General features: G+C 39.6%; 1 protein-coding gene across 2 annotated transcripts in view; it reads left to right on the forward strand.

The window, feature by feature from the left end:
* LOC128016880 (nuclear factor of activated T-cells, cytoplasmic 3) overlaps window positions 1–13,816 on the forward strand; it is a 67,111-nt gene that overhangs the window by 10,235 nt on the left and 43,060 nt on the right. The window contains exons 2-3 of one of the 2 annotated variants that reach the window (XM_052601739.1): window positions 5,729–5,788; window positions 11,960–13,127. In XM_052601739.1, coding sequence (XP_052457699.1) covers window positions 5,729–5,788; window positions 11,960–13,127 — 1,228 coding nt within the window. The remainder of the gene's footprint in view (window positions 1–5,728; window positions 5,789–11,959; window positions 13,128–13,816) is intronic. The other variant, XM_052601740.1, reaches the window with a different exon arrangement.

Raw genomic sequence — 13,816 nt, forward strand, 5'->3', positions numbered from 1 at the left:
ACTGTGCATATTAAAATGTAAATTTCATTTTCATGACTGGATTTTGAGATTCCGTCCGCGTTTTCTGCTTCGCGGTAATCATAGCACTGTATGCGGAAAGAACCGGGTTGACTGGGTCCTCGGTACCACCGGTACTTAAAGAAACTTGGTACAGTGACATTTTCATTTTATTTAGTACCGACTTGGTACCGAAGTACCGGGTTTTTTGACAACACTAGTGCACCTGTTATTTGACATACCGTAAACTCTAATTTGAAGGTGTCGTTTTGTTGATGTGCTACATGTAAACGGTATTCTTTGTTGTATTTTCCCATCAAAATTCAGCTTTTAAGAACAAGCAGAAGATATGCTGGTTCCTTTGGTCGTGGGCAGAACTAATGCGTGAACGCAATTTCATTGGGTGGCACTAATCTGTTACCATTCCTGATTTGATTTCAGCAAAATCGTTCGATTTTCATGAACCCAGCAACTCATTAATCCTTAGTGAGTCTTATAGTGTTAATATAGTAGTAAGAATAAGTTATAGTTTTTTTTTTTACAGAAACCCTGAATGACCAACAAAATCTTAAGCGGATATGCAATGTTGTGTGTGTGTTTGTATGTAAAATAGTACATCAGTCTGGCGAGCAAACAAAAAAATTTACTAGCCAATGGTGATTATAGAGGGTTGAAATATGATCTAAAATGCTTCCTCCACTGTCTCTTTTCCTCTGTTAATGCAAAGGCATGTATTACTAACACTACAGCAGGGTACTGATCATCGTCTGTCTGTGGTGGTTACATTCATGTGGCTCTGCTGTTCTTATTTTGGCGAGCTTCATGTTGATTTTCTGCCAGATGCGGTGTTGTAATACATGAGAGTGAATCAGCTTTACATGCATTCAGGGCACTTGACACTAATGGTCAGGGCCATTAACGTGTCCCACAAGTTGTTTCTGGAGCTTTGTTTGGTCCCATTTAATTGTTAGCTTAGCTTCAGCAAGAGGACCGTGTGTACCAGTGAATTGCCTGACTCATTGAGTGTGTTTTCTTGTTCTGTACACTGTGTGTGAGAGAGGGTCTGTAATGCGGTGGGAGTGAGGGGCATGTTCACTGGGGCGAGGCATGAGCAGATATGTGTGGCATTTGTCTAGTTTAAATTTAGTGAAACTGAAACCAGCAATATTCATAGGATGCTAATTAAGTTTCTGAAGTCTTAGAGTTTGGTATTAGTAAGAGGTAGAGAGATGGGAGCATCTCGGATCAGACACCGGTGTTAGCTGATTTATATTTCAAATGGGATGTGTCATAGGCCCTGTCCCAAATGGCACACTTTATGGGCACTTGTGCTCTTGCAGATTTAAAAGGCCCACCGTCAAAAGGCCATGATACCAAAGGGTGTCCCATTCGTCATATTAGCTTTCAGAAGCCCTTGATGCGCACTTCTGCTGATCCCGCACTTGAGTCGAGCTCCACAGCAGACTTCTACCCAACAGTCAAAGCAGCATCACGGATGTGTGGACACAAACCGTGAGGGTTTAGATTTAGATTTAATTAATTTAATTAGATTTGGAACGGGACCTAAAAGGCACCTTTGGCAATGTCCTTTAGTTTTTTAGTTTGTTTGTTTGTTTGTTTTTACCATAAATAAATAAGGTTACTCGTGTGTTTACTTTACAAAAAAAATCATAATTAATAATTATAATAATGATTGAATAAATGATTTATTGTTGAAGTTCACATTGGGGTCAGTTTTTTTTTTATCAATTCTTTTTTTAAATAAATACTTTTATTTAACTTGGATGCATTAATTTGCTTAAAAGTAACAGTTAAAGGCTTTGAAATTGTTACAGAAGATTAATATTTTAAATTAATATTATATTATAATAGGATTGGGCCGATAGATGAAAATGATTTGTATAGATTAAAATCATTGTATTTTTCTTTCTGTTTTGTGAAATTGCATATTGTTTTTTTTTATTATTATTAAATTATTACGCTTAAAATTGTAAAATTGTATGTAATAAAATACAGAAACATGAAATTATGAAAAACTTCAGATATTGTTGAATACTGGCTCACAACTCACAACACACTAATTTTGCATTTGGTTACGCGACCATTTTCATTGCAAATTGCATTAACATAATTTTCAGTCTGAGGCAGCTCTCAATTAGGAGGTGTTCACACAAGTCACATTTTAGACATGTTTTAAGTGTTTTATGTATTGTTTATCTATTGAGTATTCAGAAGACACTTTAATAGTCAATGATCTGCAAATTCAGATTCTGAGTTTAGATTATTTGATCTTCCAGTCTTTCCTCACGTTTGTTTGTTGCATTGTACCTAAGGTCCCTAGTAGTCTTTAGAGTCACCGCTTCTCTTCCTTCTCCTTCTTTTGGTCCCTAAGGCACTGTTACACAATTTACCCTTGGGTCGTTGTGTAATTAAAAGTTTGTCTGACAGCTGGATGGTTGTGTGCGCGCGTGTGTGTCTTGGTTGTGGCGTATCGCAGATGCGGCTCGGAGACTTTTGGCGGCTAAGATGATGAGTGTATTTTGACTCACCACAGCAATTGTGCTTTCAGTCATGTAAGTTTCTTCCTTTGCTTAAAAGATCTCATTTAACCCACAAAAACCTAACTTAAGTGTAGTAGTGCAGAACGTAAGATCAGTTAACTTAATTTGTCATCCCTCTTTGCAGTGCTATTTCTCAGTTTTTCTTTTTTATCGTCTTTTTTTCAAATAGTGAACAAACTAACATAATGATCTAAATGTTCAGGTTTGTGGTCATATAATAATTCCAAGGTTGTCCTTTAGTGTCTACATGAAAAATCAAAGTCTTTTGATATTTTTTTTGCACTGATGGCCACTTTGATCTCAGACGAATTCAGCTTTTTTCATATACAGTTTGAACAGGCAAACAACACTTATGATTCCTAAGGAGAGGCACTAGGCCTTTCTTTATGTTTCTGGGACTTGTAAGTTGCTCTGTAATATGAACTGCATTTGGCAATGCGTAAGAACTGAAATTAACTTTATTAGCCATTTCAGCAGTGATTGACAAGGTCGGGACTAAATGAACCTGAGGCGTTCCCGCTGCCGGCTGAGCTTTGTTTATCCTGTAATGTTATCACAGCATGAGATGGTTTAATTAGGGAGCTTTATTTAGAAAGCAAGCATACGTTCATGTTGGCTTAGTCTGCCATCACCTAGCACAGCGGACATCCGCAGCTCGGTGGTGATGTAACCGGGTGCAGAACTGGGGCCACAGCAGTGACTCGCCTGCATGGGGAAAAGGATGCTAAAAAATGCTAATTGAGACTGAGAAATAGTGAAAGTTGCTAAAACCAAGAAACTCGTGCTTCTTTAGTATAATCTCTCTTGAAAGAAAAGATAAGACTTTCTTTTTCTGTTATAAGACTGAATTCAGGTTTGAAGAACAAATATTATTAAAGATAGCCTTCAGATTAAACATTATAAAAAAATAGACAGTCTAAAGATTTCATTAAGAAATTGCTTAATATCTTAGCAACTGACTTTATTAGCCTTCTAAGCCTTGTTTGGCAGAAAACGTGTTTGTTCATCCTCATCTCCGATGATTTATCTTTTTGAAACCTTAACATAGATAGCATCTTATGACACATCATGTTAAAGCTTTTGTTCTTATGTTGTCTGTGCAGTGTACAATGAACTTACTTTCCCTGTATTTCATCTCTATAGAGCTTTTCTGCAAGGATTGTTTATGATCTCACTTTTTACGAAAACGTACAACTGTTTCCCTTACCTGATTTGAATTTATATTTTTTGCAACATGTAGAGTGATTCATCAGTCATGGGTCGGTTACAACTTCAGTGTGTACATGCTTCTTGGAAGGATGACTCGTCATCTTTTTTTCACTTTCTAAAGCAACGGTTTATTGTGTAAAAAAACATTTGCTACTCTAGAGATCAGTTTTGGAGAACATGGGGCCTATTTATAGAGCAGGCGCATTCTACACATAACCAGTGTAGTTATTCAGCTAAAAGTGATTTTTGTTATCAGTTAATCTGTTAATAATTTTGATTGAGCAGATTAAAGAAATATAAATTTGGCAAATTCATTTCCACAAACAAACCAGCACATAAAAACAGTCTAGAGTTGCATTCGAGTGAAGTGTGTTTGATTGTCTCAGCTAGCTCAAGCACAAGGCTGCAGGAACAGTGTGACACAAAAACAGCATTGTAATGTTTAGTCCTGCTATGCTGCTACTTGTAGGAAAAATAGCTTGTTGCTGGAAAAGCTGAACTATTTTGAAAGCTACTAAGCTACTGTCATGCTACGGAGTTAATAAAAATTAGCAAATAAAAAACATTGTGTGTGACTGCAGAATCCCAGCTCCTCTCTTTCAACTCCGAGAACATCCAACATCGACTCGTATGTGGACACTACGGATTCAAGCTTAGATAAAGGCAGAAACGCACGGCCACAAGCATTCTGTCATGCACACACACACTCGCACTGTGCATCTCTTTGTGTTCTTTTTCGGCTACATTTGTGGGCTACAAAGATGTTGGCGCTACAGGTGTGGGCTGCTCTGTGTGGCTTGCGTCAGAGACTCAGTGTTTAAAAAGTGACGGCACCCTGCCAACAGTTCTTAGAAACAAGCAATGTTAGGAGGGAGCTTGTTCGGTCATTTAAAGTCTTCATCATTCAATTTTTGATTTACAATAAATGTTTTATTTTTTAGGGCAGTTGGACAAGAAAGACATTTAGATGTTTGATCTGTAAAAAAAAAAAAAAAAAAAAAAAAAAAAAAAACTTTTGTACATGCAAGTGTGTTCTGCATAGGGAGCTCCGGATTAAGTTACACCCATCACTTCAGATGATACGCACACACAAGCACTCAGATCAGGATGTTGTGTAAGCAATTCAGGAATTGACCCTCTTTGAGGCAGGTGTATGCATCTTATAGCCCAGAGTTCACACAGGTTGTTGGAACAACAGGTCAAATCCAAATGAAGAAATTTCGTGTCAGAGACCGAGGTCACGATGTACTTGCACTTTTGACACTTTTGACATTTTCATGATGGCCACTTCTTGAGTGGAATCATGAAGATTTTAACAAAGCATCAGCAAAATGACTCTAGGGAGAAGGTGGGAAAAGCAAAACAACATGCAAGAAGGAAAATTATGTGACGCAAGACTGGAAAACCGAAGAAAGCAGGATGCTCTTAAATTAAGCTTGCATGTTTAAATGGACTGTTTTCCTACAGTAGATTCTCAATAAACTGATATGGGGAACTTAAGTATGTATATATGAGAGTTTTTGTAAGTGAGTACATCCCTCAACCAATAAATGACCTTGATGTCATTGCAACGTCGAAATCACAGCAGCACAGATAATTACAGTTTTTGATGTTGATTCATCTACCACATGGACCAGGCGTCCCTTAAAGATCATTACAGCATCTGCCTCCATCTTTGATTAAAAGTGCTGGATGAATTCAAACAGTCGCATAATGACAGGTGCGTTCGGATAAGTACCGTTCTGCCTTCACAGCAGGCATAGTTGTTTGGAGAGGGCCATACTTCATCTGTGCTTAATTGAGTTATGTGGACGTAATTACTAATGGAGGAAAGGGCTTGAGGGTTTTTTTAAATCAATTTTACTTACTGTCGTATGCATTCAAGGAGTCAAAGCAATTAAACTGTTTGTGTGTTTGCGTTCTGACACTATTTCCCTCACAGTCCTTTACTGTCTCCACAGCACCTGATCTGATATTGATGTCATCAACATGCACACAGACACACAGACACACTGCAGCAGGTAGGGACAGTTGGTTTCACCTCTGGGTGACTTTACTGACAAAAGCCTGTGTATTAGTAGCGTCACAGAGTGTGCAAGGCATTGAGTACTTCTCAGTGCACTACAGCGATTTCCCACTATTATTAGCTTAGGAACAGCAAAGCTTCTTAGGGCTCTTTATTTAACCAGATTGCCAGTCTGATGTGGAACTGAACAGCATCTGATATAAGCAAGCAGACACTGGGACTCCTTTCTCCATACTGCATTAGATCAGTTGTACTTTCCTCATCATAGATTATTACTGACCCAGGAGAGTAGTAACAGTGAGATCATTCTGAGGGGCTTTGGAGACAGATGAAAGGTTTCTATATACCTCAAGCTACTGTCACAATGTTTAAGTGGTAACTTAGAATTGTTGTCGTAACTAAACTACATGCCATATTACTGGTCACAATAGGACTGGGCTGCAGGGGCGGACTGGCCATCTGTAGCACCGGGACTTTTCCCTGTAATGTATATATTTATTTTAAATGACGGAAATCATAACATTACATCTCTTTTCTACGCAAATGAATGAGTGAGTAGATTGCGCGGCCGACAAGGAGTTTGTTTTGTTTGCATGAGTGTTTTGCCCTCCCTCCCTGTTTAGTTTGGTCTACTCCATTACGTATCTTGAAACACGCCCCTTTACACGTCGTCTAATTTACAGAGAGACCGTGTGCGAATTGTTTAAAATGCTTGAATCGGCAAGATTTAGAAACAAGTGCAACTGATCAACTACGATCCGTTTCACCCCTTCAAGCGAGTGAACAATGCAAATCAAGTTAGGAATTTTACATCACTATTCAAGATAGCCCGTCGGGCAGGACGGTGATATAGTTTGTAGCCCGACTTTTTACGATTTTAGGTGCCCTGCACCTCAGATCTATTTAGATTGTGAACCATTGGTTTCCACAGTGGTTTCGTTCATCAAAACAAATTATTATTTTATAAAAGATTGACTCAAAAGAATCAATTGTTCACGAATCGTATCATGAACTTCTATTACGGAGTCAAAGATGATCTATTATTGAACATCTCGAATAAATAAAGACTTCAAGTTTCTTTTGTAAAGCTCATAAAGCTATCGTTTGAGTTTATAAACTCCTATTTCATGCATGATTAGTGTGGATCTGTTAACTGGATGCAAGTCTGAGTTCTAGGAGAATGTTTGTGTCTTGATGAGCATGTACAGCTGCTGCACGCAGGTATTTTTTGTAGTTTGTTTTTTTGTTTGTTTCAACGGCATTTGAAACAACCAAAATGGCTATTATATATATATATATATATATATATATATATATATATATATATATATATATATATATATATATATATATATTAGGGCCGGGACTCGATTAAAAAAATTAATCTAATTAATTAAAAGGCTTTGTAATTAATTAATCGAAATTAATCGCATTTTAATCGCATATAAAGTGCAGCAGCACATCGAGCCTCAAGTATCACCTCAACGCAAAACATATAGCAGCTAGAGTGGACTTTATGTTGAACTATGTATTATTTTGTTGGTGCAACTGGCAGTTTATGTTGAACTCTTTATTTTTTTGGTCAAGGTCATTGAGAGTTGGAATTAGTATGTTATTGCCTCTGAAGCAACAGAGAGATGTTTTCTATTAGTCAGTGTTTCCAATGTTCTGAATGTAATTGACAGTATTGTGTTTTACTTAAAAAACACTTTACAGAAGGTTCCAGCACCTATAAGCTTCCTGAATTTCTGAAATGTAATATTTCTAAATTGTTTCTAAATATGCTATTGTTACACTTCATGGCAAAAATTGCACTGCTAGACTTGGTTGAACAAAAATAAACAATATTTTGTTGCTTAAGCTTATGTATTCAGTCATTATTCAATGGTATACTATAAATCCATGTGAAAAAAATTACTTCTCACTGTTCTCAGGTCAAATATTTATATGCGATTAAAATGCGATTAATTTCGATTAATTAATTACAAAGCCTTTTAATTAATTAGATTAATTTTTTTAATCGAGTCCCGGCCCTAATATATATATATATAATAAAAAGGTTGCAAAATGTGGCAGTTGGCTATTTTGTAACTAACTTGAGGTGCTGTGCATTTACGTTCACCAAATAAATGTTTACATTTACATACAGATTTTTCCTTATTTGGAATTTTAAAAACAAGTAGAAAATATGTTGATTTCATTCTCATTTTTACCAAAAGAAATCAACAGAATTTCTACGTAAGGTTAGCAAACCAGGGAGATTTTACATTTATTTTAAATGACGTGAACAACGTTGATTCAACATGATTTTAACATACATACCTGACCTAGATGGGGCAACAACCAGAGACGAGCTAGCTAGGCAGTCGATACACATAATGCACTTTTGAAAGATGCTTTGACAGATTGCTTGTGTGTCCACCCTTACATGCAAAAATTGTTTTGCACTTATGACAACGAGGGTTGTCAGCATTAACTCCACACTTTATAACCACACTTTGGAACATTTTGCTCTCTCTGCCATCGTCACTCTTTGTATTAAGCGGGACTTTTCGTATACATTCTCCGCACTTGTTCTTGTTGTGTGTGTGTGTGTGACTGACAGACAGCCTCAGCGGCGCGCATGCGAGTTCTTGCAGATCTCACAGACAAACGTCTTAATAATATCGCAAACTCGAAATATTTGGTAAGATAAAATGTGCATGATAACATTAAGCAAATCTCTTCGCCATCGTCACTCTTTATTATTAAGCAGGAGTTTACGTACAGTTAATGCATGTGCGTGCGCTCGTTGTGTGTGTGTGTGTGTGTGTGTGTGTGACTGACAGACAGCCTCCTCGGCGTGCATGCGAGTTCACGCAGATCTCACGGACAAACATCTTAATATGATTTCACATTAGAAATGTTTGGCGAGATTAGATGTGCACGACAACATTTTTAAGCAAAAATACATAGTACATTATTTTTTTTCCTCCAGTACCGAAAGCAGAACCGATAGCATCAGATCTTACCAATACTACGGTCTTTCATAATTTAGCCCCGGGGCCAGTTTAATACCGGGTTTCGGTACCCATCCCTAGATTCAAGTTTGCTCTGCTGTCACAGGCACCGCAGGGTCAGAGCATTTGCACTTGCTAAGTTGCTGTGCTGCAGCTCTAACACTTTCATTTTACGAAGGATGATTCAGATGTCATGTTACAGTATGTATCTTTATCGTGTGAGCTGAAGGCCAGAGGAATCCCACAATACTTTGATCATGTTTTTTTTTTTTTACTAGCCCTGCTAGGGAGATTGGGAGGTCTTTTGGGGAACAAGCTGTTCTTTAGCTAGTTGTAGGGCTCATCACTCATTCTCTGTTATTCTGCTCTCTCTCATGCTATCATTTAAAAAAATATATATTTCCTTTTCCATATCTTTATTCTCTATCTTAAAGCAGCAGTGTGCAATTTCTGTAGCAACGTTATTCATTTTACACTGTTAAGTGTTTTTGCTTCCAACATCGGCCAACTCAGGGTAAACTTGCTTCCAGTGACTAACAAGAGCAAGGTCTGGAATAGGACTGGTTATCGTTTTAGTTTTAGCAATTATGATTCCGAATATGCTTATTGATTCTGATTATTAAGGAGTAAAAAAATTGACAATATGGTGATGTGATAATACGCTGAAGGACTGAATGACTACAAATTTTCAATGAAACAGGATCTGGCGAAAGCCAAATTGGTGCATTTAGTGACTGAACCTAAACCAGATTAAGGGTGTACTAACACTAGTCACGGTTGCCTTGAACCGAGCCTGAGCACAATTATCCCTCCTCCCCACTCCCCCGCTGGCCTGTATTCACACTTGCACTATACTTTCCGGGCCGGAGCACGCTTACGTCATGATAATGGAGAAAACCACTTTTGCTAATATTCTGCAGAATAATTTAGAATAATTAATTTCTAATTTATGACATGCATTGATTTTCACTTGTATGTATCAGAAAATTATTATGCGGACTGCTGAGGTTGATAAATTAATTTGCAGCTTTGCGAGAGCTTTACTTGCGAACTCCATTTACTGTTCATCAATAAGGTAAGAACCAGAGCCGTTATAAACCTAAATATATTTGATTGAATGAATTTTGTGTAATGTAGTAGTGGTAATAGAATATGTTTGCAGTCGTAATGAAGACAGTTGCACACACAATATAGTATCTGTTTTCTCCAGTGTGGTTAGTGCTCACACACTGCATGCGTGCCACGCCAGAGCACAACCAAACCGTGCCCTGGCCCACCTCTTTCAACCGGGCCAGAGCCGGCTAAACGAACCGCACTCACACTAGTCAAACGAACCAAGCTTTGGGGGTCAAATGCGCTCAGGCACTCGGGCAAAATGCCTAGAAAAATACCCTAAAAGTATCAAACTGCTTTTCCACTGTTCCCAATGCTCATAGAACCCTCCATCTCTCTCTTAGTGTTTTTTTCTCCTTTATTTTATCCCCCATCATTGTGTTTATTCATGGAGCTATGCTAATGAACTGGCAGCCTGAGTTTGGTGGATTAATCAAAGCCTCTTCTCCCTCATGAATGAATTTCAGCATGAAAAAAAAATAGGCTTAGCCTTTGTTGATTGCCTCTAGGGTTCATAGATTTTATATTTTTCTGTTAAGGTAACATTTTCAAGTTAGTATACTGCAGCATCCTTGTAGTAAATCACAGCATTGTGTGTGTCAGATTGATAGAGCAAACTCCCAGTGGGCTGTTTCCCTTGGGGTCAGAGTTCACAGTTGGATTGACATGTTGAGTCTTGTATGACACATAGGTTTGTCCCCATTCCTCTCTGTCAGGCTCTGTCGTCACAAACGGGCATGTCTTATGATAGAAGTACACCGCATCTATAAATAAATCAATCAGAGGGAGGGGGATAGAGAGGAGTAAAAATAGAGAGTCAAGAAATGGGGTAGAGAAACATAAATGAGAGAGAGTTTGAAAGAAATAAAAATAACACTGGGTTGAGTCAGTCAAAGGAGAATAAGTGAGAGAAAGGTCATGACTTCAGTTACATTCATTTATTTAACTGACGATTTTATCCAAAGCAGCATACCAGTGGGGAATCAAGATGGTATTCAACAATACTTGATTGCGTTGCATTGTGAAATCACAACACTGTATCTTTGACTCAGTAGGGCTGTATGCAGCTTGTTGAAACACATCTCACTGGCTGCTCACTGCTGTCTGGCCCTGTCACACTCCCTCTGCCCAGTCACTGAAAGCTCATCAATAACTTTCAATAGACCACAGGCACAATATGCTCTGTGGGTGTGTGTCTGTACAGTATTAGCGCATAATAGCCATCTATGTGTGTGCGAGCTGGCATTATTAATAGGGTCGGTTTCTATGTGGTGACAGGCTAAAGCATGCGCCTATGTGAGTTTGTTTCCCGTGTGTTTCATTGTGCACGCCCTGAGATAGATGACGTGCATGGGTTATTCCTCTCTGGGTTTGAGCCAATCTGTTGCCCCACCCGAAATTCTCTCTATTGACTAACCCACCGGCTCTCTGTCTCCTAATATCTATTTTAAATGGATCTGACTCTGGATCTTGCTCTCTCACTCTTACTCTCTCTCTTTGCTTCTCACCTCTACCCTACCGTCCTCTTGTGCTGATACTGTGATATCAGTATTGTTTGTGCTATAATGCTCTTATTGTTAACCTGTTGCTAGTGTTGTAGCTTCTGCAGAGTCCCCATTGGCTTGTTTGCAGCTAGCCCGAGTCTTTCCTTTTCAAGGCTATCAGAACAGCAGTCCAATAAAGGAGAGAGAGAGGAGAGAAAGTAGCCTGTTCTCTTTCATCCCTCTTATCAGCAGACAGAGACCTTGAAGTGCCTCAATAAACAGTATTTATTTATGTGTTAGTTATACGAGCAATTACACTGTGAACTTTGGTAAATGTTGTACCGTTTCTATAAGTGATTTATTTTATGCACCTCTCCTGTCTGTGTTTTTTACTAATCGTAGTTCTGGTTTTTGAGACTCTTTGTAGAATATGGTTTTCCAGAATGCTTTTTGTTGTTGTTGTTGTTCATTTTACATATTAATGTCTCATAAAAGTGTGCAAAGTGATTAATAAAACTCCTTCATTGTTCTGTCTGTTTCATCCTCTCCATGTTTTGTTTGTTTCTTTAGATCTAGAAACGGATGAAAACACATCATTTTACATCCTCAATGTGGGGCAACCTCATTCAGTGGTCAACCAATCAAACAGTCTCCAGCGGCATGGAGGCCCACCCCCAGCCACCTCCCCCTCCCTGCAGGCCTACCACAAGGCCTATGAGCCCAGCTATGAGCTCCATGACTCTAAATACACACCCACAGGCGTGGGCAGAGGAGGGAACGGCCCACCAAAGGCCTTTGAATGTCCCAGCATCCAGATTACTTCCATCTCCCCAAGCTGCCAGCAGGAGATGGAGACCAACGAGGATGGGATGAGAGCAAATGGTCAAGATGGAGACTACCACGACAGACCTCTGTCTCGAGACCACCTCTACCTGCCTCTAGATCACTTGTATCGTGATTCATCCCTGAGCCCTAGCCCATGTAGCAGCCTTTCCTCTCGTAGCTGGTTCTCAGACGCATCGTCCTGCGAATCCATCTCGCATGTATATGATGATGTGGATTCAGAGCTAAATGAAGCAGCAGCGCGTTTCACACTGGGCTCGCCGCTCACCTCGCCCGGCTGTTCTCCACAGACTGGACCACAGGAGGAAGTGTGGCAACAGCAGCAGCATCATCACCATCACACGGCCTTCACTCACTCCCTTTCTCATTCGCATGGCCATTCTCTCTCGCCCCGCCAGTCGCCTTGCCACTCACCCCGTACCAGCATCACAGATGAGAACTGGCTAAGCCCTCGCTCACCCTCACGGCCCTCTTCACGTCCTACATCGCCGTGCGGAAAGAGACGCCACTCCAGCGCTGATATATGTTATCTGGGCTCTTTATCACCCCATCACTCCCCAACTGCCACGCCTGGCCCCTCGCCCAGGGGCAGCGTGACCGAAGACTCCTGGATAGGAAGCCCGTCTATGGGAGTGTCCTCATTCCAGTGTTGTCCCTCTGAGGCTGACATCCCCTCTAAGACAAGAAAGACATCCCAGGACTGTTCAGGAGCACTCCAGTCAGGAAAGGGTGACCTAGGCATGGATGACTCTGGGAATGTATCTCCTTTGCTTGACTCACCTGCTGAAGAAGCCATGCACGGATTAAAGAAGGATGGATCTGGAGAGCAGTTTCTTTCTGTCCCATCTCATTTCACATGGAACAAACCCAAACCAGGACACACACCTATTTTCAGGTAAACTTCCTTCTCTTCTTTGAAGTGACTTCAGAGTAACCTTTTTTGAGTTCATGTGAGTAAAGCTCTACAATGCTTATTTCTTGCAAGTGTTCATGTGTATAGACAATAGCGCTGTTCCAAAACCAGAGTAAATTAACTTCAAAAGTAGCATCCAAACTTACAGAAAACCTCATGTGACTGATTTTAGCGACAACTTTTTTTGATGGTCTCTTACATGCAGCACACAAATAGCACCTCGTACTTAAAACATGCAACACTATGTAACTTTTGGAAGAAAATTCGAACCTGAGCTGCTTCTTTCTGTCTATGGTGATTCACACAGGTATGTGTTACTCCACAGCGGTGATGATCTGAACAGGCTACAATAGTCTGAATATAAGCACTTACTATAAGTGTACCATAGTGGTTCGAGATAAGACAAAAAGGCGATTTATACGATTAATTCATGATGTACTCATTATATAAGGGCTGAAACGATTCCTCAAGTAACGCGATTACAAAAAATGATCGAGGCAAATTCCTCTGCCTGGAAGCCTCTTAATTTATTTTAAATCCCACGTCAGGTTTTTTCCCAATGATTCTTTTAATGTGACACAACGCGTTTACAAAGCGGAAGGAGACACAAGCGCAGAGTCCGAGATTGCATACTGCAAGTAGTCAGCAGTGTTTTTATTTGAGGGCGCGGG

This window comes from Carassius gibelio, chromosome A7, assembly GCF_023724105.1.
Source record: "Carassius gibelio isolate Cgi1373 ecotype wild population from Czech Republic chromosome A7, carGib1.2-hapl.c, whole genome shotgun sequence".
Lineage (NCBI taxonomy): Eukaryota > Metazoa > Chordata > Actinopteri > Cypriniformes > Cyprinidae > Carassius > Carassius gibelio.